Here is a 24,047-nt window from a genome sequence, read left to right on the forward strand (position 1 = left end):
GCAATGAAGGCTGACTTCTGTTCTGCTCTCCACCCTGACAGATACACATAAACAGCCACCTGATTGAATCACTTGTTGCTAAGGAGATCTGTGAGGCTAAATGTAAAATTAGGCTCTTTATTGTGGGGTGTAAACATATTTCTTGTGCACTGATTTCTATAATGATCCATAGAAACAGGACTGTAGCCTACATGGTGCTTAAAGGGACATATTATATATTAATGCAGGCTGTATGCGCAGCCCTCCTGTGATGTTGTGACATATTCAACGCAATGAAAAATTGAGATTTTATATCTTATGATTGCACCATGTAAAACAGGTGTCAGACAGCATCGTGAAACGCACTCGCACATCCACAACAAAAAGGGAAAAAGCGGATGGGAGGGGGGGGTGTCGGTGTGGTGACAGGCTCCAGCGGGGGGAGATCTCAGCGCAGGTGTCCTTGGTTCCTTTTTTATTTTTTATTTCCTCCTGACACCTCGGAGACAGGACCCGACCGTAAGTAGCCTAAGACTGTTGAGGAGGAATCAAAGCTGATAAAATAATAAATGTTTGATCTGCCATGAAATCCGAGCAGGAGCAGCGAGAGGAGAAAGATAGGCTCGTCTGGATGAGAGACCCCCGCTGGGTGAAGACACGCAGCGTATGTTAGCTGAGCCGTGAAAGCTCGCTGCCATTGACTGGAGCTGAGGGCTGAAATGGGAGCAAAGCGATGAAAGGCGAGCGCAGGAGACTGAGCATCCTCGCGCACGGCGTCGCATCACTGATCATTTCGAGGTATTATACATCATTTACAGATCCGCGATAGTCGCCACTGTCTGGACATCGTCTGTCGATGCTGACAGGTTGAACGGCGGCATTTATGGTCGCCAGGCAAATTCCATTTTTCCCTCTGCAGATGTGCGCTGCGAGAAGAATAAGGCCTGTGAAGGGATTAATCACTTATCACGATGAACAGCATCTCCAGCATCACACCACGGATGAGTCGACTGTTTTCACATGTAATGGCTGATGTTTAGATGTGACATGCATGTTGAATCCTGCACCTGAATAAGGACATCCATTGTTTTGACATCCTGAAAAGCAAACAGACCCGAGCTGGTTTTCTCTCCTGACATTCTGCTAAAGCAAGATGGGACTAACCTGACTGTGTGTCAACACTCTGCCTGGGTGTGAGTCCACACATGCACCCACTAGCTCTGGTGTTGGGTGAACAATGCCAAGCTCTCAGGCGCCCGATGTGGGCACGAATTTCACTGACATTCCCTGGGAGCCTGGTTTCACCGGCTCCAGTCATGACCAGCTGTGGTCCTCCACCGTTAACAGCGTGTTGAAGATGGTGTTCATATCTCTCATTGTGTGCGTGTCCTTGTTTGGGAATGTGGTGGTTCTGCTGGTGTTCCAGAGGAAGCCTCAGCTCCTTCACGTGGCCAACCGCTTCGTCCTCAACCTCCTCTTGGCAGACCTTCTCCAGACCATACTAGTCATGCCCTTTGCCATCGCAGCCACCGTGCCAGGTGTGTGGCCCCTGGACGCCCGACTGTGCCAGGCTCTGGTGGTGCTCATGCACCTTTTCGCATTTGCAGGGGTCAACACCATTATAGTTGTCTCAGTGGATCGCTACCTGGCCATCATCCACCCTCTGTCCTATCCCACCCGCATGACCCCTCACCTGGGCACCAACCTCATCATCTGCACCTGGGTGCTCAGTTTCCTGCAGAGCACGCCACCTCTCTACGGCTGGGGGGCCATTGACTTTGACCGCCATCACAACGTGTGCTCGGTGGTGTGGTCCTCCAGCCTGTCCTACTCTGCTGTGGTGTCCACCTTCTCCTTCTGGCTGCCTGTGCTCATCATGCTCGGATGTTACTGGATGGTGTTCAGAGCGGCTCGGAGGCAGAACGCACTTGTGCACCCCATACAGACGAAGTCCTACTCCCAGCCCTGCCCGCAGGACTTCCAGGGACCTAGCAGTCCACAGCCCCAGCCCCAGCCCCAGCAGGCCAGCTCACCTGACGGCCCCTACTCAGCCAGGGGGTACCCTGTTCGAGTTCGGCAGAGACGCTTCCACTACCACTGCAAGGCTGCTCGTGTAGTTTTCGTGATCATGGCCTCGTATATCCTCAGCATGGGGCCTTACAGTATACTGAACACTATATCTATGAGTGCCAGAGCAGCCGTCCCGCCCTGGCTGTCCTCCCTTGCCCTTGTGCTCTTCTTTTTGCAGTGCTGCCTCCACCCGTACATTTACGGTTACATGCATCGCAGTGTGAGGAAGGAGTTCCTCGCCCTGCTCTGTGGCTTGTTCTGCAAACAGGGCCGCCCCAGCCAGAGCTCTGCGGTGGAGAGCTGCTTCACAACTACAGAGGGACGATTAGGTGCTCACTCTCACCTGCCCAGCCTGACTGCAAGAGTCTTCCCTCTGCGAACATGGGAAGAGTGCACGACATCCTCCTCTCCCACTTTCGAGAGGAAGTCGAGGGACAGCCGTAAAGAGACCACGTCCACCAGCGTCAGCTCTGAGAGGGAGCTCACAGTCCACAGCAAACGAAGCACATGAACCGCCTCATCGGAAAGACCATGTTTGCTCTTAGTTGAAGAGCTTGTCACACAGTGTGTTCACACATAAGCTAATATGCCTTCTTAACAACAGGGTCATTCATTCTGAAGTTGCCGGCATTAGGAATATGGTTGATCCCCAACATTATAATCTTTAATCACTTTGTCATAAACTTGATTAAATGATTCACTTGAGATTGAATACATCTCTTGGACAGAAAATGATTTATTGTTGGATTATGAATGTACAATATACTGTTAGAGTGAGAGAGATCCTAAACAATGACTATTACTTTTGATCAAAGTTTGAAAGTTTTATATGTAAACACAGTTTTAGAGTTACCACAGGTGTGTGCAGCTATTATTTATGTATCTTTATGTTGTATTGTGTTTTGTCTCTACAAACAATTGTTTTTAATGTATGCAAGTATTGTACAAGCTACTGTTACATCAAACGGGCATTTGAGTCAAAATTATAAAAGATTCACACTAAAGTAAAACCAGAAATCACATTTAATTTGTATTTTACGCCCTTACCTGCAGGTCTGTTATAAAAGACACTGTTATTTTTTTAAACTGGACTTGCCATGCCAATATAGAAATTGTTCTGTTGCATCAAAGTGGTTGTAGTTCGGACCACTTTGCCGTAATCACAGACCACAGATGTCTCTGAAAAGGCACTGATCTTCTGCACAACTACTCAATCTCCTTTAAACTCTCTGTGTGTTGTATTCTGTGATCACGCCTGCGGGCACAGGATGTACTGTCCTTGTGTTTGTGCACGCAAGCTTCGCCTGCAACTAATGAACTCAGGGTATGCTTGTGGAAAAGTGTGTAGTGCCCATCTCTGTTCTTGAATCTTGTAGAGCAAGTGAACATAGGTGCGTGTACGTCCCTGTCCCTGTCTCTGTTGCCGTAACTGTTCTCAGTCTCAAAGCGCCTTTTCAGTAAATGAGTAGAGTAATGATTTTTTTTTTGTGCTTGCCAGTTACAGAACATGCAAGAGTTGGTGACTCCTCCCTAATGGGAAGGCCACAACTCTTTGTTTCCTTTATCTCCTTTAACCTTTAGCTCAACCTGTGGAGGTGGAAGTGGAGATTTTGCGTCTTACTGCAGTGGGCCACTGTATATTTGGATTCAGCATTTTCTGCCTTTGTATCAGCCTTTCTTTGAGGAAGTACAATATTTTTTGTTAAAAAAAAAAAAAAAAAGCATAGCGAGCAGGGTACGATAAAAACATCACTCCAGTGGACTTGTTGAACTAGTTATTTAACGTAGGCTGCATGCCGCAAGATCTTATGTAACAGATGTCTTATACTCCTCTGAATACATGTAGATTTGTAAAGATACCTCCTGACATTTGTAACGAAAAAACCTGTCTTGCTTAAAGAGGGTGGATGCCTCTGTAAGTGTTTTATGCTTGCAGTGACTCATCAAGATAAAAGTTGATAGGTTAGATGTGTTGCCAAAGGATGTCACACGTGCATCACGACATTTTGTGCATTATCTGACAAGTGTAGTCCCAAGTTTGTCCAGTTTTTTTTAACCTTTTGTTAAAGAGAAAAAACAATCGCAGATGAGTCAGGGTGCTCTCAGTGTGTTAATATTATATGTTTTATTAGACTGCAATTGTTTTTTCTGGGAACAATTCCTAATTTATTGAACCTGACTGGACTGGCGTGGAGTTGAGTCTCGGTGAACTGAAAATATCCGTACTATAGTATTATAAATGACAATCAAACTTGTATTATAAGTTTGTCCAAGTGTTGCTTTGTAAAAAGCAAAGGGGTGCAGTACAGTATGTAACAAAATGTATTATTGAACAAGAGAAAATAATGTTTTTAAGTGCTTTAAAACTACATATTTTTGTGATTTCTATTGTGCTTTTGTATTATTTCTGGTTTCATTATTCAACATCTAAAGTTGTCTGTTGTTTAATAAAGGTGTACTAATTGTAGTTGTGCCAAGTTTTTTTCCATATCAAACATTTGCCTGAGACTAAGTTGACCGCAGGTGTGTGTGTGTGTGTGTGTGTGTGTGTGTGAGAGTGTGTCTGCTCTCATCAATCAAAGCCTGGCTTCAGATATAATGAGCCAGATCTTTAAAATACTACTAACGTATATAAAGTCTGTGCAGTCAGGTCTTTGCATTACACATGAGGCAAAGGAATATTCTGTATAACAAGTGACGTAAAATGAGGTACGTGACATTTAGGCAAACCTGTTCACCTGTCATTCATGCCAGTAAAGCTCATTGTAATTGAAATTTCAGAAATTAAACTGACACTAATTGTCCACTAATCAGAAGATCTGATATTCAATCCTCGGCTTCTCCAGCCTGCATGTCGGAGCATCCTTGGGCAAGATTGTGAACCCCAAACTGCTCCGATGGCTGTTCCATCAGTGTGTGAGAGGATGTGAATGGTTACTGAATAGCAGGCGGCACCTTGTACGGTAGCCTCAGCCACCAGTGTGTGAATGGGTGAATGTGACATGTAGTGTAAAAAGCGCTTTGAGTGGTTGGAAAACTAGAAAAGTGCTACACAAGTGTAGTCCATTTACCATTTGAAGGAGGGACGGTTTTGAGTCCTATGCTAAATAAAAGAAAACCTGCACAGCACTTTAAAATACTTGCCAGAAATAGATTGTTTTGAACAAAAACCGGAAGATTAAAAGGTTTTTTGTGCATTTATAGTGTTTTACATTTTTAAAAATCAGAACAAAAAGAAGTGTAAGACGTAGGAAATGTTTAAATATTTACCTGCAAATGTTGAAGGTTTCTTTATATAATTTATCTCCACACAGATGCAAAGACAATGCTGAACACTGAATCATTTATTTTCTGTAACTGCTTATCCTGCTGGGGGTCGCTGGAGCCTTTCCCAGCTGGGTCTGGTGAAAGGTGGGGTACACCCTGGACAGGTTGCCAACTATCACAGGGCTGACTCATAGAGACAGACAACCATTCACACTCACATTCACACCTACGGCCAGGTTAGAGTCACCAATTAACCTGCATGTCTTTGGATTGTGGGAGGAAGTACCCGGAGAAAACCCACACTGACACGGGGAGAAGGGCACAGAGGGCTACCCCACCCTGGGTTCGAACCAGAATCCCTCTTACTGTGTCGACACTGCTAACCACTGCATCACCGTGCTGCCTGAATCCCATAGTGGCTCTAGGGAAAAAAAACATGTGGCCTTCATTTTGAATTAATTGCATTTATTTGTAAAAATGTTATCACCTTGGGTGATGTCCACCACACTGCTCGAAGCAAAAGGCAGCAGTGTTTTACGTCGTTACAATTCAGCAAACCGCTCAGTCAAATCTACACGGGTGCATCTCAACGGTGCCTATGCACTGAATCAGTAAATTCATGGACTGCATTATGGTAACCAGGTGAGAATCTCTCCTGTGGCCAAACACCTCAGGCATGTCATTGAGAGATCATCCTTCATGTGCAACACACTGTAGCATATGTGTCTATGATACATATGTGCTTCTAAACCAAGTGTACCCTTTGTGTCTATGCAGACTTAAACGAAGCCATCAAAAGCAAGAGAATGGACATGTGTCATAGCAATGTCAGTGTTTTATATAATTTCTGAACTACAATACAGGCTGATATTTAAGGATGTATAGCCCCATCTTCACCTTAAAAAAAAAAAGAAAAGGAAACTCCTACAGATGATTCAATAATGGTGACAATCTTTAAGTAGCAATTTTTCGCTCACTCTCTATACAGTATATGTACACACATTTTTTTTTCCATCATTACAATACAGGTAATGAAAACCAAAACATTTAGTCATAAGGGAATAGAAAAGCAAAATACAGAACATTTTACTTTCTGTAGAAAATTAAAATACAAACATTTCAGCTTTTCTTGTTAAACCCACCAAAAACAAACTGCTCACTATGACAGCTAGATAGATCATTGGAACCTACACTGATTTTCAAGGCGCCACTCAAAATATTACTGGTCAACAGTGAAGACAAAATTATATATATTAAAAAAAAAAGAAAAACAATAGCAACGTAGGTTTAAAGCACAAAAGAGGACGGGCTCTGCTCTTCGGGTCTTTTCTATGATAAGTGATGGTTTCAGTTCAGGGCCATTCAGACCACTTGATCACCCGGCCAGCACTGAGGAGGGCAGTACTGCGACAGGAAGGAGTCAGTCTTTCCCACAGTCCTCTAGTCCACCTTGACCACACTGTAGATCTTATTTACAAACCAGAAGCAGGCGAAGAAGCCAATTGTACCTGAGAAGAAAAGACAGGTTAGAGGGAGGATTTGATAAATGTTATTACAAAAGATATAAAAAATAAAAAAAACATTGAAGCCAAACTTAAAGGTCCAGCTTGTATGATTTGGGGGCATCTATTGGCAGAAACAGTGTATAATAATCATAATTTTTTTTTTCATTTCATTTTATTTCTAATCACCTGAAAGTAGGAATTATTTTCGTTACCTCAGAATTACGACTAAATATAAATAAATAAGTAGAGATTGTCTGATTAATATAACACTTCTTTACCCAAAAATAAAATACAAAAACTTGTCTCATGGATGTTTAAAAATAAAATAATCTTCTCTTTAAAATGATGACAATAGTGGCATATTTAAAAAAAATTAGTCTAATTTCCACATCACTGTTGTGTCAGATGTTTCTTTAGAAAGTACTAGACCTCCTATTCAAAAGGATTGCTGTGACACATGAATTGATCTAATCACTATATCATAGCACTGGACAATCACAAAAAACAAAAAGTAACAAACAATTTACAGACTACATTAATCATTCACTGTAACAACAGTCGCACGTTAAAGTACACAGAAAATATACAACAGCTAAATAACAACAGTAAATGGAGCATGGAGGTGTAATGTTGGCAGGGGTGGAGAAAGTTTAAGTGACTACTACTAACAGAAACACAATCCACGTGTTGATAATCCCTGTATGTTACACTCGGGTAGGGACAAAAAGTAAACAGGATAGTGTTGTCTGCCGCCGTCTTAACAAAGTGCTCCAGTATGCATTGCTTTTACTTTGAGTGTCTGTGCGCTGCAGATGCACTACTGTGAGACGTCATATTATACTTTGTAGGCGAGGTTTTTGGCTGCAGCTCGTTCTCCAGACAAATCCATGCTTTGACTGGGTGTATCTGCTTTTAAGTTGGCACACATTTTTCATTTGACGTACTTTTGCAACTGATGCAACGTTTGGTAGCCTTCTACAACACTAAAATCAATTGTTTTCCAGTTCACTAGATAGATTTTTCTGCAATAAAAATGATTCGTGTAAGATGAGCACACTGAAAGTTTTATCAAAACAGATGTCAATAAAGATTTCCTTTGAGGACATGATTTGTAGCTGAAAAAAGGTAATTAATCACAATATTTTGCAATATACATTACATTATAGTGATACTCAGCGTATTGCAAGTCGTTTAAAATCGTGATAATATTGTATTGTGAGGTCTCTGGTGATTCCCACCCCTACTACTTAGAATGACCCATTAATATCTACATATGTAGTGGGTAATCATCCACTGAGGCCACCATGTTGTTTCTACAGTAGCCCAGAACAGACAAACCAAAAACTGGCTTTAGACAGGGCCATTTATGTTTTCGCTTGGCACGTGGGAGAAGTTTCAGTTCTACGACCTCATCACTTAATTCCTCTAAATCCTACACACTGGACCGTTAAAACACCTGACTGGGACTACTAGCTCCCTTTGGGACAAACATAAGGACAAAATTAACAAAAGGCCACAAGGTTCTCAAATAAGGCTGGGCAAGATGCAGAAAATCGGATATCATAATATTTTTGACCGTATTCCTTGATATTGATATCGTGATGATATTGTAGGGTTGACTATTGGTGCTTTCACAAAATATCTACACAGATTTTTAATAGAGCTGGGTTGAAAAAAATCGATTTAATCGATTCAAATCGATTTTCCTTTAAATGGCACAATATCGATTCATTAATTAAAAAATCGATCTTTTACTATAACTATTTTCCTCCGTGGACGTGTTGTACAGCCGGTAGCAGACTGCAGCGGCCTGCAGTACTATCAACCCAGGTAGTCTCGCGAGATCAGCATTTAGCACCTGAGGTCATGGCGAGAGATCTCGCGAAACGATCGGACATTGAATGAAGACAGAGCAGCAAACAATGGTGGGAGCGCGTCCACTGAAGGCATGGGTCTGTGGTGCGAGTATTTTCACTCGCATTTTCCCCTAAAAATATAACGCTAATAATGTACGCATGTTTATTAAATGCACATTAGTTTCACAGAAAAGATTAAGAAATACCACTAAGCATCAGCACCCTGCTAACTGTAGCCTCAGTTTGTACCTCATAACGTTACAGATCTGCTTTTAAAGTTAACTTAGCGTTAGCAAGCGTGATAAAAGACGGCAGAGAGGCGACGTTGTGCAAATAAACCAAAGATTTATTATTTCTCTGTAGCAGTAAACACATGGGCCGATAACAAATGTGTTAACTAACTATGCTAAAGCTTTACAAGCTATTCAGGGCTGCCTACGATAACGTTAACATGACAAACAGCAAGGCTAACAAGCTAACGTACTGACGCTCCTCAGACACACACACACACACACACATACCGGACAGCCTCTCAGTCATTAGCCGCTAACGTTAGCTCATGTACAACACATGTACCACACAGAAACTTTTACAAAGGGTCATAATGTGCTTCTAGTGACTGTCAAATCGCCAGCGAAAGTTGTTTACACTGCGGACATGGAGCTGTTAGTGCCTGCTCTCATGGGACAAAGATCCTCTGAGAGGAAAGACGGTTCACTCTGCTCTGCCGCCAGGAACAAACTGGGAGGCAAAGATCCTCTCTGAGGAAGAGGGTTCACTTTGCTGCAGGGTTCACCTATTTCTCTTCTGATACAGTCAATGTGTGCATCACAACCACTGCAGTGTATTGCACAAAAGCTTTATAAGACGGTTACAGGCAGCAAACTTGTGGATGTCCTTTGTTTACATTTTTTGTAGCCACTTCATTTAAATTGTCTGCCTTGTGATTAGATTTAATTTAAAATATTTATTTTGTATGTGTCAGGTAATGTTAAATAAAAGTACATGATGACTAATGTACTCCTTTGGGGTCAATTCTTAATGTAAACAGTATTTTTAATAGTAATACACCAGGTCAGAGGGTTCCTTGTTAAATATACTTTGTTAGTTCTCAGAAAATATCTTAATATCCAAGCAAATTTTGTATCATAATTGAAATATACTTGACTGAATATTGAACTGAATATTGAACTGAATTGAATTGAATCGAATCGAATCATGAATCGGATCGAACTGAGTCCTTGAAAATCGAATTGAATCGATCTGGAAAATCTGAATCGATACCCAGCCCTAATTTTTAATAAATATTAATCAATAATGTGGATATAAATGCGTTAACTGGGTAAAGACAAAGAACAGCTAGAACAGTCTGGTATGATCAGAAAATTGAAAACACTTCACTGTAATGCAGCCTTTAAAAACAGGAAAAGACAACACTTAAGATATTATAATATCCAAAATATAGAAGACATCTAGTCTCATATCACAATATCACATAATATTTCCCAGCTATATCCTGAAATTAAAGTTCTTCAGCGACACAGGCACGAAAAGTGCCAAACTGTATAGCCAACTTGCTGTCTCAAGTTCTATCCACTAAAAGCTTGAAACATAACTTTTGACAGTCGGGACTGCAATCTCCACCAGACTGCGAAAACACCAGCACCTCATTTTGTCACGGAGAGAGCATATACTCCAGATTGGTCAAAATCCTGGATCAACTCAAGTGGGTATAAAAGTCCTATCTGACTGCGCAACAGGGGCCACGCAGCCCAATCCCGAATTAAACTGATCAAAGTTGGGACGAGGTTAAAAAGACAGACAAAAAAATAAAAAGTTAAAGATGGGGAGTGAGAGAGATTAGGATTATTTAGATCAAAACTGGAAGCAAGGAGGGAAACTGATAATCTTTTCCTTGAATCCTTGGATTATTTCTTAGTGATAATCTTTTGACATCTCGTCCCCTCGCTACTTACAGCTCTGTCTTAAGATAGTGTCAAGCACTACTACGGTGACGAGCAGGGCTACAGGCTAACTTTTATCTGGCCTCATGACAGAGTATCACCAGGAAAAAAAATGCCATCATGTGACATCATGGTGGGCGGTATATTTCTGGGTGACATAGAGACTAGGCTGTTATCTAGTCCTGTATATTATCCTTTTTCCCGCACACAGCCCTGGTCTCATCTGAGTTGGTGTGTACAGGAGCTGGACAGGGCTGGAGAGTGCTGTTACCATGTCAACACGTGTCAATCCTTGTCTCCTTTAACACGGAGACAAAAGCGGCAGCAGTGTTCTGTTCATCCTCGCTCTGTGATAACCCCTGTGCTACATAAATCTGCACAAACCCAGTCACACGGCTGGATTTATTAGTCCAGAGAAACGCAGCGATGGTCAGGAATCCTGAGTGCATATGGACTCATTATCACCCATGGCAGCGAGTCAAAGTGGTGCCTGTATCTTTTGATCTACAGAAAAAAAAAAACCCTCCCTGATAAAACTAGGCGCCGGCTTGTCAAACAGCGAACCACAGACAGTAAAACTGACCCAAATAAGTCTGCAAAACTAGATCTGACCAAGAGGGACTTTGAACATTCTCGTCCCATTTCCCACAGTCTCTCTGATTTTCATTAAACATTAAACAAACAAAAAAATGACAGTTCAAAATGGCACCCTTGCAAATAACGCTCTTTAACTTCACATGACACAGTGACTCTGTACTGCCAGTGCAGAAATAAAAAGACCAAGGGTTGGCTTTTATTATATGACAAAGAAAAAAAAAAAGTTGCATAATGGTGCGTTTACTTCCTGGTGTTTAATGTCATACGAACAGGATCAACATCCTTCATCTTGACAGCACAGTTGACATGACACTGAGCAAACATCACCACACATCCACACCTACACACGACACACCCATTTATGCCTGGCACGCCATAAACTATGAGCTTACTCACCCGTCATTGACAAAATTAAGATTGCAGTTAAACTAGATCTAATGGTTTGTATTGTATTGTATTGTAAGGATATTACTGAAACTAATATCAATACTAATATTGCCTATTGATATCTATACTATTTATCATTAGTTATAGTTATTATCAATACTTCTCTCTATAATTTGGTGCAAAAAATAAAGACATGACATAAAAAGATGGGAAAAGATTTAACAGTTATTTCATTATTGCTTTTTAGCAGAATTAAGTTATATTTATTCCTGAGTTTCCTGTATTCCAGTATTCCTACACCTTAGCGCAAGCTACATTTAAGACTTTTTAAGACTTTTTTAGAGCCACTAGGAATTATACTGAAGACCAATTTTACGATACCCAAAACTGAAGGGAAAAAAAAACTTTAACAAACATCAGTTACCTTGAGTTAGGGACAGTTTGGCCCAAGTGATCATTGTAACATAAAACATGATTTTTTTTGTTGGTTAAGTTAAATAGTGCTGAAAATTGTATTGTTATTGTATTATAAAAGTATCCATTTGGTTTGCCTTGACAAACCTTTTTCATTTGTAATTTGATTTAATGTTATATATGTATGCGGTGGTGTTTGTTTCTCTATCCTGATCTGTGTGGCGTAAATGTGAGAGGCATTCATTACCAATTATTTTGAGATGTTACAATACAACTTCAGAAAAGAAAAATCCTACTTCCAATGTCTTAGCATTTTTAAGACTTTTTAAAAAATTGATTAAAGCCATTTTGAACCAATTAACCATATTTTTTGATTCATAAATGCAATGTCTTTAAAGACTTTATAATGATCCGCAGGAACCCTGTGTATATATAATGAGGGAGAAGCAATTGCTACAAATGTCTGGTGGTGATGTGCCTCACTGATGCTTCACTACCAGAAGCTAAACTTGTACCATATTACAAATTACCAAGGAACGATTAGTCCTTAAAGTGAGCTGACACTTGTGAACATTTTGCCCTTTCAGCCATAATTGGACATCACTGAATGAAGCATGCAGTTACACAACGCCAGACGTAATTGTCTGATGCCAGCAGCTTCGTCATCATTGGGAGAGGTTAGGAATGTGAAAATGCCAGCTATTTTAGAATGAACTCAAACACCTGTCTAACACTATGAAACCTTGTTATATCTTACTGTGGTAGTTTCTGTTATTGTTGCGATAACATGTTGTGTTTTGCTGTTGTTATTGCTGAAGCCGTTGTGTCATGCATATGCTCTATTTTGTAATTGTGTTTTTTACACATTAGTGTCTTTCAGCAGAGACATTATTCCCTGTTTCCTGCCCCACGGACTACAGATGAAAAATAGCTTACAGCTGACTCTGGTGCAGTAAAGTAGCTGTGCACTGTCCCTGTTAAATAAATTAAATAAATAAATATTACCATTACATAAATACCAAAAGCAGCACTCTCTGTCCAGGAGCTTACTAATGTTTCTGTACTGATGAAATGTACTAATTTTGTACCAGGTCTCAATACCCATCTCTATCATGCAGTGTACTAGATAATCATTTGTCACATTTATAAACTGAGCTCACCGATAAAAGAAACCGATTGCAACATGATATCCAGGGATCATTGCAATGTGTCAGGGCAATAAAGAAATCATTGTGTCTGCTTAAAGTGCTCACATGTCGCTTATCTCAAAGCCTCACCTGTGAAGAGGAAGAAGATGAGGACCATAATCATGGTGTATCCAAAGTAGAGGATGGTGCTGGCAGCTCCAATTATTTGCAGCTTGGAGAAGAAGTAATGCACGGCGTAGATGAACAGATAGACCGCTGTGAAACCGCTGGTCAGGAAGGAACGCCACCACCAGTGGTAGTCCTAAAAACACATTACAAAAGATGACGTGAGGTCATGTCAACTGAAATTGCTCTATGCAAAAATATTATCAGCATGTCATGTAGTCAGGGCTGTGTGATGGCATAACAACTAATATATTCAAAGGCAAAACCTAGAGGAAGCTGCTTTAGATATTTGCATTTTTTTTCTTCCTCTTTGACACAAGTGTAGTGCGTTCTATAAACAGTGAAGTCATTGTGAAGTGGAAGTACTTAATTTTCCCAGACCCAAGTTTGATTAAGGAGACAAAATTCTCTGAACACTGAGGTACCTCAGCACATAGGTGGAAGTAGCAGAGCAGGATTGTTGCCTCAGAGCACGTGATGAGCAGAATGATAAAAACCAGGAACAGGAATCCGAACATGTAGTACATCTGATGAGACCTAGCGAAAGGGAGGCAACAGGTGTCAAAAATCCAAACCCCTCCTTGTGATTACAGAGTTCAAAACTGGAATTGCAGACCAACCAGGAGAGGCAGCATTCCTGCCTGCTTACCAGATGCTGTTGAGAATAAAGAAAAGCTGAATGAAGATGCAGCCAAAGGGCAGGATGCCGCCCATCACGATACCAGGAATAGGCTTTGTGAAGAATGACTGCTCAGGGATTTGACGGGGGATTTGGTTTGTTCGCACTGGTTGCTCAATTGCCTGCACAGGAGCAGAAAGAGAGGGAATTATATAACAAACTCACAAACACGTGCACATTTCATCTAAAATCAATACTATGATAAACTAGAGGGCCTAACTCACAGCTTTTTTGAATCCAAAATAGGCACCAACGAAGGTGAGGGGCACGGAGATTCCAAACCACAGAGCCAAAATGGCCACCAGAGTGCCAAAGGGGATTGCTGCTGAGGAGCCCTCCACCCAAAGGATCAGGTTCATCAGGAAGAAGTCTGCAAACACAATACTGGGGAAGACACAATGACAGAGAAAGACAATACATGTTAGATTCAAAAAAGGTGGTGTGTCAGACAAAATACTAGTATACAAAGCATAACGTCACCCCTGCACTCCGGGGCAGAATTTAAGTACAAAAATGAGACAAATGAACAAAAAGCTGTGCAAATGAAGTCAGAGAACTCACCCTGGGCACAGGAGCGCCGTCAGCAACACGTTTGTCTTCCATTTTTCGCCTCCAAAAGCTGAGAGCAGAAACAGAGTTGGATGAGGACATCGTGATGAGAAAGATTGAAAGACTGCAACGACTCAGAACACTGAACTCAAATTTTCACTGGACTCTTACTTTTGTAAAGGCGTGCAGACACATAGCCAGCAGGTGTGCCTAGCAGAACCCAGAGGACCACAGCACATGTCATGAGAGCACCTCTGTTGGCCGGTGACAGGAAACCCAGACAGGCCAGGACTAGAGTGGACAAACAGTCATTAGTGCACTCAGTCAGACAAAACAGCATCACTGTAAATCAAGCACTGAAACATGGATACAAAGACTGCTTTAAATGCTACTCCTTTCTCTGCTGCCCAACTTCAGACTGTAAAACCTAAAACTGGCTTCACAATGTATATGCCTTTAAATGTTTCTTCTTCTCGACTGATAAAGCTCTTCATTATATTTCAGAGGCTTCCACAGACGGGCCTTTATCCTTGTTATGAACGTCTACAGTGGAAATATTTTGACTTAAATTGTTCTGTTGCCTCTCAGGCTGCAGGGGTGCTGTTTCCATGATGGCACAATAAATCTTTGCTAAGGGAAATAAACAGAGTATGTTTGGGGAGATAACCAGCTGCGTTTTGTGATGTGATTTTAGTGGTGGACACAAAGGAAAAGTGAAACTAATGATAATCATAAACAGAGGATGTGTGTAACTATTACTGGTATTACAAATTACAGCCTAACATAAAACAGTGCTTACAGAGAGTGATGAAGGTCATGATGAAGATCTGGGTGCCCTGTCCGAGGAACACAGACAGCAGCATGCCTTTCCTGGGAGGACGGAAAACGTCCCCGTGCACCTGCTTCCACCCCGACTCCTCCTGCGCATCCTCCTGGGAAGAAAGGCAGAAAGCAACACGGCAACAGTCACAATCAAGGAAGCAGCTGACATTTGCAAATGATAAAAGTTAAAGGTTAACCCGCCACCAAGCAGTGAACACTACCTCACCTGTTAGCAAAGAAAAATAAGGTGAAGACTGAGAAAATATGGTTTACTAAAAGCTGTAAAATGTGGTGTGACAAACTCTTCAGTCAATCCATTAGTGTAAGTCCTTTGCTTGGAGGTTTCACAGGAAAATACACACCATATTTTACATTCTGCTCTAATGTGCCGGTTTGCCTTAATCACACACCCAAACACCTGATTTCACAACCATAAAAGATTCTGTTAAAACTGCTTTCAATAAGCTTACGTAGAGTACAGAGCCTTTTTCCTTGGTCGATGGAAGCTTTATCAAGTCTGCCTGTGAAATGTAAAAAATATTTATGTGCTGGGTGGTATTTCACAGTACAGAATTAAAGCATTAGCCATGTAACTGGGATGAAGATGACCAGTAAACACGCACTTACTGGTGAAAACCTCAACCTCTGATATATTTGTGAGTGAAATGTTTTAGCGCAAACCTAATAATTTTACTTTCTACTGTGAGATGAGACAAATCTACAACCACAGACACCAATGACCTTTTAATCTCCCAAAACAAGGCTGCTCTTCAATGTTCCCAAAAAGCTGTTGGCTTGTGAGATTTTCACTGCAGTGGTATCATCTGCTTTGAATAGTTCATTTGCATGGTGGCAACATGATTCCCTGCAGTACACAAATAGGTCTAGAACAAGATTCAAACTATACCTTTAAAAACACAATCCAGTGATACTCAATTTACGGCCAGCGGGCCAAATCTGTCCCACAGTAGGGTGCTGGATGGGCCTGCGACCATTTTCAAATTTACTATTAAAATAAATCCATTCACAATGGGATTTTTCTTTACTTTGAATGTAAATAAGATGCCAGAGTGCATTAAAAACATCAAAATAGACCTTGATTATAAATAACATTGCCTGGGGTAGATCCCCTGGACCCTCCATGAAGGCACAAAATGTCCTCAATTCCTAGAAACACCCCTGCGTTCACCTAACCTGCATGGGGCTGCTTCGACTGGATTTGCCTCTTGGCAAAAATGAGTGAGGACAGCAAACATTCAAGGATGAAAAAAGGCAATTCATTTATTATATATACTTAAAAAATATTATTAATATTTGTTTATTAACAGGCACCAGGCCTCCTATCATTTTAGAAAAGTGGTCCATGGGCAAATCAAGTTGAGTATCCCTGATATAACCTGTTTTTTGTTTGTTTCTATCAACTGCATCTTCAAGAAATGTTCACTTCACTATATCATCTTCACATCTGGATCAGCTCCAGCTACGGGAGAGTTAGACAATGCTTTTACCTGGTCCACCTGGTTGTATCTGGCAATGTCCTTGTGCAGAGTTCTCAGCATGATCATGGCAACCATGCCAGACAGGAAGAGGACAATGACCAAGGAGTTCATGATGCTGGAAGAACACACAAGTCACACAATAGCATCAGCTGACAAGCATTGAGGCCATGAGAGTTTTCAGGAGAGAGTGTGTGTGTGAAAAGTATATTCATACCTAAACCACTGGATGTTGGTGTGAGGCATAGAGACCAAGATGTAGTCCCACCTGGAGGCCCACTTGATAGAGTTGTCTTCCTGTAAAACAGCAGTAAAATAATTGCAAAAAACATTGCACACAACATTACTTTTTTAATTCTTGTTATATATTAGTATTGTTCCAGATATAATTGGTCTTATAGTTTAGAAGCCTACCTTAAAAGCGACAGAGTAGGTGTAAGTGATCGCCACATCATTATCAAACTCCCCAGGGACCTCCATTGGGCTGCCTCCGTCACAAACTGGGTTCTTTTCATCGAGCTGTTTGATACTATTGCGCCCAAAACAAACAAAATCCTCAGTGTAAGATTATTCAAACATAAAGTGTTGGTTTTGAATGGTACGTTGCCATTCAATTGCAACATGTTGAGACAGATTAGACCTAAATTGAGATATGTTGTCATCATGACAATTAACTACCAACCACAATTACCTCCTTGGCTCCAGAGTGGCAGCGACCAGCCGAGCGCCTCTCCATCCTTCTGACGCTCCGCTGTGGTAGGTGATCTTGATGTCCACGTGGTTGAAGACGTAAAAGGTGTTCTTCTTGTTGAACTCAGACTGAAATAGAAAAAAATTCTATTTAATATCAGGTACATTCCTCAGGTTAGGATTTGTTATCAAACATCTGTAAATTGTTGAGCATCTTCTACACTGTAATGATCTTATTCAAACATCACTTCCACTTCACCTCTATCTCACGTACGTCAGTTGTACTATTCTGTGTCTGTGTGGACTGAAACCCATCAGTTCAGATAATGTCATATGTTTGATTACATTAGTGACTTCAATAATTATATTAAAGATTGTTACATGGTGTTTTTGTAAGTATTATCAAATACTGTTTGAGTCTTTAAATGACAGTTAATTCTAAATTAAAGGCTACTTTATTGTTCTAACACAAGAATCTAATGTGAAAAACACTAAATTAATATATTTTTCTGAGACACTCTTGACATAATCGAGGATCCTGGGTAACTCAATATATCTGAATGAGGACCGCGTCACAAGCACGCGTTAAGCAGAGCACACGTTTGAAGAGAGAAATCACAACTCACATTGATAACACAGGCATCTTTAGCTCGGCCATCTGCAGTCACGAGGCAGCCAATGGGGAAGCCCGGGTTGCAGTACTTCTGACCATCTTCCACATCATAGCACCATGTCACCGGCATGTTGTCAATGATCCTGAAAAAACAATTGGTTCACCTTAACAAGCATCTTGCTAAATTAAATCTGTGCTCGTGTGTTTGCTTAACTGCTGTTGTTCATCTTTCAAACAGTGCCTCTCCACTGCAAAAACTCATGCACAATGAACGACAGTGCAGTTAGGTAAATTAAATACAAACCAGTGGTGCTGGTAGTTGAGCTGCATTCCCATCTTAAGAAAATCCAGTTTGGTTGCGTCACTCTGTTCCCCTTTCCTGTAGTTTTTGGTGCACACCGTGCTGCATTTAACATCTTTTTTGAAGGTGACCTGTAAAAGGCAAACGATCAATAAAATACACTTAAACTGATTCTAACATAAGCAACACCACAAACACCACACAAGCTTAGATGTTTCTGTTTAACACCCACCTTGTATGGTGAAGACTCAATTCGCTCACCAAACAGCACCTGTCCGAGGTTCTCTGAAGGCCTCATTTCCTTGGCATCTTTGCAAAAGTCAAACCTTTACACACACAATGAGAAGGTGTCACTGAGCTGGAAAACATATCCGGTCATTACACAAATGGCATCAAGGAGAAATGAAACGTTACTTACACATCATACTCATAAGGCAGGACTGACTCCACTGAGTCCAATCGATTGACAAACAGCTGGACCACTGTCTGTAAAGGAGCAGAAACAGTTTGTCTCTCAGTCTGTGTTTGTTTAACTGAAAAAATGGCTCCCTCAGGCCACTGGTTGTCCGTGTTCCGGGTTCAGTCATACAACTAATATTAATATGGAGTAAATGACTCAGTTATAAGCAAAGATTGAGTTGTGGTAAATCTGTATGCTTGATCAGTCTCTCAAATGGTTGAGTGATTTACTAGATCCCATCGTTTTTGGCGAGTCCAAGCCCACCTGTTCTTTGAGAGGTAATGTTAGCAGAGCAGTGACCGGTCAAGACAAGTACAATGATGACTATTATCTATCATAATTCATTATCTGCATCAGTGTTAACATGCTACCAGTCTCATGCTAGGCTGGTGACACCCCCGAGACGCCAGCTACATGATATACTCCCTTGGTAATGACAGGAAGTGCCATTAAAATCAATTAACAATACACTGGAATATTATGCCAGTGCCCCGGTTCCAGGTATTAGCCGGGGCCTAAGGACAGCGTTGGCTAGCTAGCAACATTGAGGAAGCTAACAAATTGAAATTGATAATACGACTCCTGCTACATCATAAAACCTTCAGCAATACACAACAGATGTGAGTCTCGTGAATTTGACATACCTGGCAATCTTCACTACCTTTGCCTTCTTCACAAAAACTCACAGGGGCTAAACCCGGAAGATAAAACGCCGAGCACGAACAGAAATACGAGACTAGCAACAAAACCAGCACAGAACTAAAGTGTATCCGCCTCTTCATTTTAACGTGGACACGGTTCTTCTAGTATTCTGTGTTCTTATGTCAAAGGAGAGTGGTCCTTCTTCTTCAGAAAAGGGGATGTTAGCTAGCTGTTCGCTGTTAGCTGGCTACGTCTTTCTACACGGGACGCAGTCTCTGAGCTGACCTGTCTGGCGCTGGCGCAACCAGCATCGGTGACGTTTCGCTCCGTCAAACCAAACTATGTAGAAGAGACAGGAACAGGACCGGAAGTCAGACGATTTTATCTTCAAAACAAAAGATCTATAAGACGTAATCTGTTCATTACTCATGTTCATTACATTTATTACACGTTTATAGCTGACGTTGATATACACACGGCGTTCTCAGTGGGAGATTTACCATATTAATACCATTTAAAACAATTATATTTTCAAAGTGAGCAACAAATGCTTTTAATTTGACAGGACAAAAACCGGACGTCCCATTTCTTACTGAATTGCTTGACACCGTGGAAGTAACACTGACGTTGCTTATCAATTCGTCCATAAACATCCTTGTTTTCTCCGCAGGAACAATACTGTGCTTTATACTCCACATTAATTAGAAAATACTTGAAAGATTAGCTTAAAAAAAGACAATGGCGGTAGTACAAAATAAGAAAGAGAACAGTGAGAGAAAAAAGAGGGGGGACTACATTTTGAATATAGGCTACATGAGGCTAACAATTACTCATAGAGACCATTGTATGACACGACTGACAAGAAAAACCGGAACGCGGGCGTGTTGCAAGAATCTCGGGCTGAAAATAACTTAGCGCATTTGAACTTAACTACTGCACACGAGTACAATTTTAAAGTATTTGTAGGTTACTTTACTGAAGTATACCAATTTGATGCTTCATTATATGTGTAGGCAACTGCACTACAGTTTTTAGAAAAAATGTACTTTTGACTCCACTACGTTTTGTTGAGAACGTAAGTTACTTTGCAGAATCAGATTTTACATACCAAACATAGATCAACAAACAAAGTGTGATGCATTGTTAAAGGATAAACTACTTAAAGGACAACTTCGGTATTTTTCAACCTGGGCTCCCCATGTGTATGTGTGCGTATGATTCATGGGTACCACTCGTTCTAAAATTGGTTCAGTATTGAACCGCGAAACGAGCTAAAACGGTAATGGGGGCAAATGCGTCGTATATAAAAGTGCTTTTTTTCGCCACTGACCGGTTCAGATCGCCAGTGCTATCTCTGTAAATAGCATATGGTAGCGGCCCTGGGGCAGTGGTGACTGTGAATGAGTGGAGTCAGCTGTCAGTCAGTGTTGGAGCAGAAAGGCGAAAGTTGTCCGCGCTCAGTATTGTAAATGAGTATGTGTATGTGAAGTGTGTGTTTTTTCGCCACTGACTGGTTCAGATCGCCAGTGCTAATGAGTGGTACCCATGAATCATACGCACACATACACATGGGGAAATAGAGCCCAGGTTGAAAAATACCGAAGTTGTCCTTTAACAGTATATAAAGTAGGCTATTAAATATTAGCTCCAGCCACCAGCTACATTAAAGGGCTGGGCTGTTTGTACTTTTGATATTGTTCGCTGTTAATATTTATTTTACACAAGCAAATATTTGAATGCAGGACTTTTTACACTTAATGTTGAGCACTATTTGATGTGGTATCCTGTGTTGCGCGTCCATAAAAGTCCAAGAGGGTTCACTATTGGATGTTCAGATACTGAACCAGTTTTGCACGTCCATAGATGTCCAAGAGAATCCCTACCCAGACAGTCAGACACTGAACCTGTCTTGCATGTCCATAGACATCCAAAAGGGGTCCTAGTAAGACGATCAGATACTGGATCCATTTTACACGTCTGCGTTCAGATCATGAACCTGTTTTGCACGTCCATAGATGTCCAAGTGAATCCCTACCCAGACATTCAGACACTGAACATGTCTTTAATGTCCTTCTAATGTCTAGAAGGGGTCCTTGTTGGACAATCAGTTATTGAACCTGTTTTGCACATCCATTGATGTCCAAGAGGGCCCCCAGTCAGACATTCAAATATTAAAATCCCATCTTACGTGTCCATAGACGTCCTAAAGGGGTCCTAGTCAGACATTCAGATTTGTTTTGCACTTCCATAGACAAAAAAGAGGGTCCCTAGTCAGACATTCAAATTTTGATCCAACTTGTATGTCCATTGACACCCAAAAGGGTCCTAGCCAGATGTTCATATATTGAACCCATTTTGCACGTCCATAGACGTCCAAGAGAGGTCGGAGTCAGATGTTCAGATATTGAACCCAAATTGCACATCCACCAGGTGTACAAAAGGGGGTCTGGACCAACTGACATCATACAGACATCATCAGAAAGTCCCCCTGATGTCGCATGTTTGCTGGGCACAAGCCTTAATAAAGAATCTGAGTACTTCCACCAATGGTGGTCAGTAAATAGTTTCTCAAATCATCATCATCATCCCAACACCAAATGTGTCCATTCCAGATGGGGGAAACACAACCTGATGCCCAACTGCAAAAAAGGGACTTATTTCACCAAACTGATACTTGTTAATGTCTGAGCTGATCACGCTGAGACTAAGGAACTGGCGTCTGACCGACGGACAAAAAAAACAAAACAAAATAGTGCACCAAAGTTGGGCTGCAAGAAACCAGTGAGCACTGGTGAACTTAGATGTATTGAAAAAATATTTAAGTGTTTCCATCTTTTCTTTAAAAATCATGCAACATAAAAAATATAAACTTCCATCTACTTAGAAATGTATTTGGTTTATTGTTGCTTCCCTTGGATGTTTGACCCCCTCTGTACCCTGTGATGTGTGTGCAGACTTTGACACCAGAAGGCTGTTTTTATAAAGTTATCTGCTGGGGAAAATCTAACTTTAAATTTGAGTTTAAGTCTGACACAGTATGACTTTGTTACATCACAACTCAAGTTAGTTTGGAGGGCAATCATTATCCAATATCCAAACATGTGATTTGGAAACCGTGGAGGACATTTTAATGTTTTTGTCTGCAAAACAAATTTGAAGGGGGATCTTTATGTGGAGGATTGCTGTGAATGTGATCATGCCATACAGCCAGTCTGTAACAAGGAGAAAAAGGAAAGTAACCCGGTTTCTCTGTTCTAGAGAGTGGGTGGTCTTAATTTTCTATTGATACGCCCTTATGCTGTTGGCAAACTTCCTATCAAACTCTCCAACGTTCATAAGCAAGCTCTTCTATGTTGGTCCCTCCTTTATGGCATCATATCCTTATCACGCTGCAATTCAAATATATATGACAATAGTACTATAGCCAGTTACAGCATTACCGTGGATGGAATCTCAATTTTTGACAAAATAGTTAATCAGTACTGAATGTGAATTAGACATTAACTTATTCCGAGAACAGTACCACCTGCTGAATATAAATGGACAGACCAGACTCTTGATGGTGAGACGTGGAATACTTACAAATGTGTGCTGCCAAACAAAATCAAAGAGATGCTTTTTAAAATTATACATAGATATCATCCAGTGAGCTCTATTATTTATAGATACATTCATGAGATGACTGACAAATGCACTTTCTGTAACAATATGGTAGAAAAAGCCGTTTCTATTTGTCTTTTATTGAGAGCCTCCTGTGTTTTTCATTTATCTGCTGTATTCACAGCCTCACATTCAAAGACACAAACAGTCTAAATGGCATCGTAAAAATCCACTCTAAGACCACAGGAGTGACGCAATGGGTTTTTGCAATCAACAAATCCTCCAGAGAGCCACAACTATTTTAGCTTCTTCTGGGCATGTTCTTGCAGGCGAATTTCCACTGCTGCTGTCAGGGTGTTGTTATGTTTTAGCTGCTTTTAAATCTAACCAGTATTCAAAAACTTGTATTCCCTCTGTTATTCATCTTTAAAATTCTCTGTAAATTTTTGTTTTTATAGTTTTTATTGTTTTTTTTTGGTTTTCTTTTATGATAGCTTATCTAATCGCTTTTATTAATAATAGATTCCTAAATTCCACTGAACTGCATGGCATATTTTTTATTTCTATTTTTTATGGTTATTACTCATTTATTTATGTGTCCACATGTATGTTATGTTATAGTATGAGTGCAAGGCAAGCTGTTCAAACAAATTGCCCCTGGTGGGATTGATAAAGTTGTCTGAATTTGAATCTGACATCTGAAAACATTAGAACACTTATTGTTTCAATGTGTACTATTATCTATTTTATACCATATATATATATATATATATATATATATATATATATATATATATATATATATATATATATATACATATGTATATGTTGAAGTTCAGTTGA

General features: G+C 40.7%; 2 protein-coding genes across 3 annotated transcripts; one reads left to right on the forward strand and one right to left on the reverse strand.

Moving 5' to 3' along the window:
• The first annotated feature begins 447 nt into the window (after nt 1–447).
• Nucleotides 448–4,475, forward strand: gpr101 (G protein-coupled receptor 101). Its single transcript, XM_050042342.1, has one exon. It carries the CDS (start codon nt 1,217–1,219, stop codon nt 2,558–2,560), a length of 1,344 nt encoding a protein of 447 aa, XP_049898299.1. The 5' UTR covers nt 448–1,216; the 3' UTR covers nt 2,561–4,475.
• Nucleotides 4,476–6,133: 1,658 nt separating this feature from the next.
• Nucleotides 6,134–19,927, reverse strand: LOC126388787 (transmembrane 9 superfamily member 2). 2 transcript variants are annotated; one of them, XM_050042061.1, is made up of 18 exons: nt 19,607–19,927; nt 18,921–18,988; nt 18,735–18,828; nt 18,506–18,633; nt 18,215–18,344; nt 17,590–17,717; nt 17,313–17,427; nt 17,116–17,195; nt 16,911–17,016; nt 15,873–15,923; nt 15,380–15,512; nt 14,752–14,871; nt 14,593–14,650; nt 14,256–14,415; nt 14,002–14,153; nt 13,778–13,889; nt 13,317–13,488; nt 6,134–6,824 (listed from the first exon to the last, which is right to left on the reverse strand). In XM_050042061.1, the coding sequence occupies exons 1-18, from the start codon at nt 19,742–19,744 to the stop codon at nt 6,757–6,759; spliced, it is 2,013 nt and encodes a 670-aa protein (XP_049898018.1). In that variant the 5' UTR covers nt 19,745–19,927; the 3' UTR covers nt 6,134–6,756. The 2 variants fall into 2 exon arrangements, with proteins under 2 accessions (XP_049898018.1, XP_049898019.1); XM_050042062.1 differs by lacking the exon at nt 15,873–15,923 and having other exon boundaries at nt 19,607–19,926.
• Between the last annotated feature and the right edge of the window lie 4,120 nt (nt 19,928–24,047).

This window comes from Epinephelus moara, chromosome 4, assembly GCF_006386435.1.
Source record: "Epinephelus moara isolate mb chromosome 4, YSFRI_EMoa_1.0, whole genome shotgun sequence".
Classification (NCBI taxonomy): Eukaryota; Metazoa; Chordata; class Actinopteri; order Perciformes; family Serranidae; genus Epinephelus; species Epinephelus moara.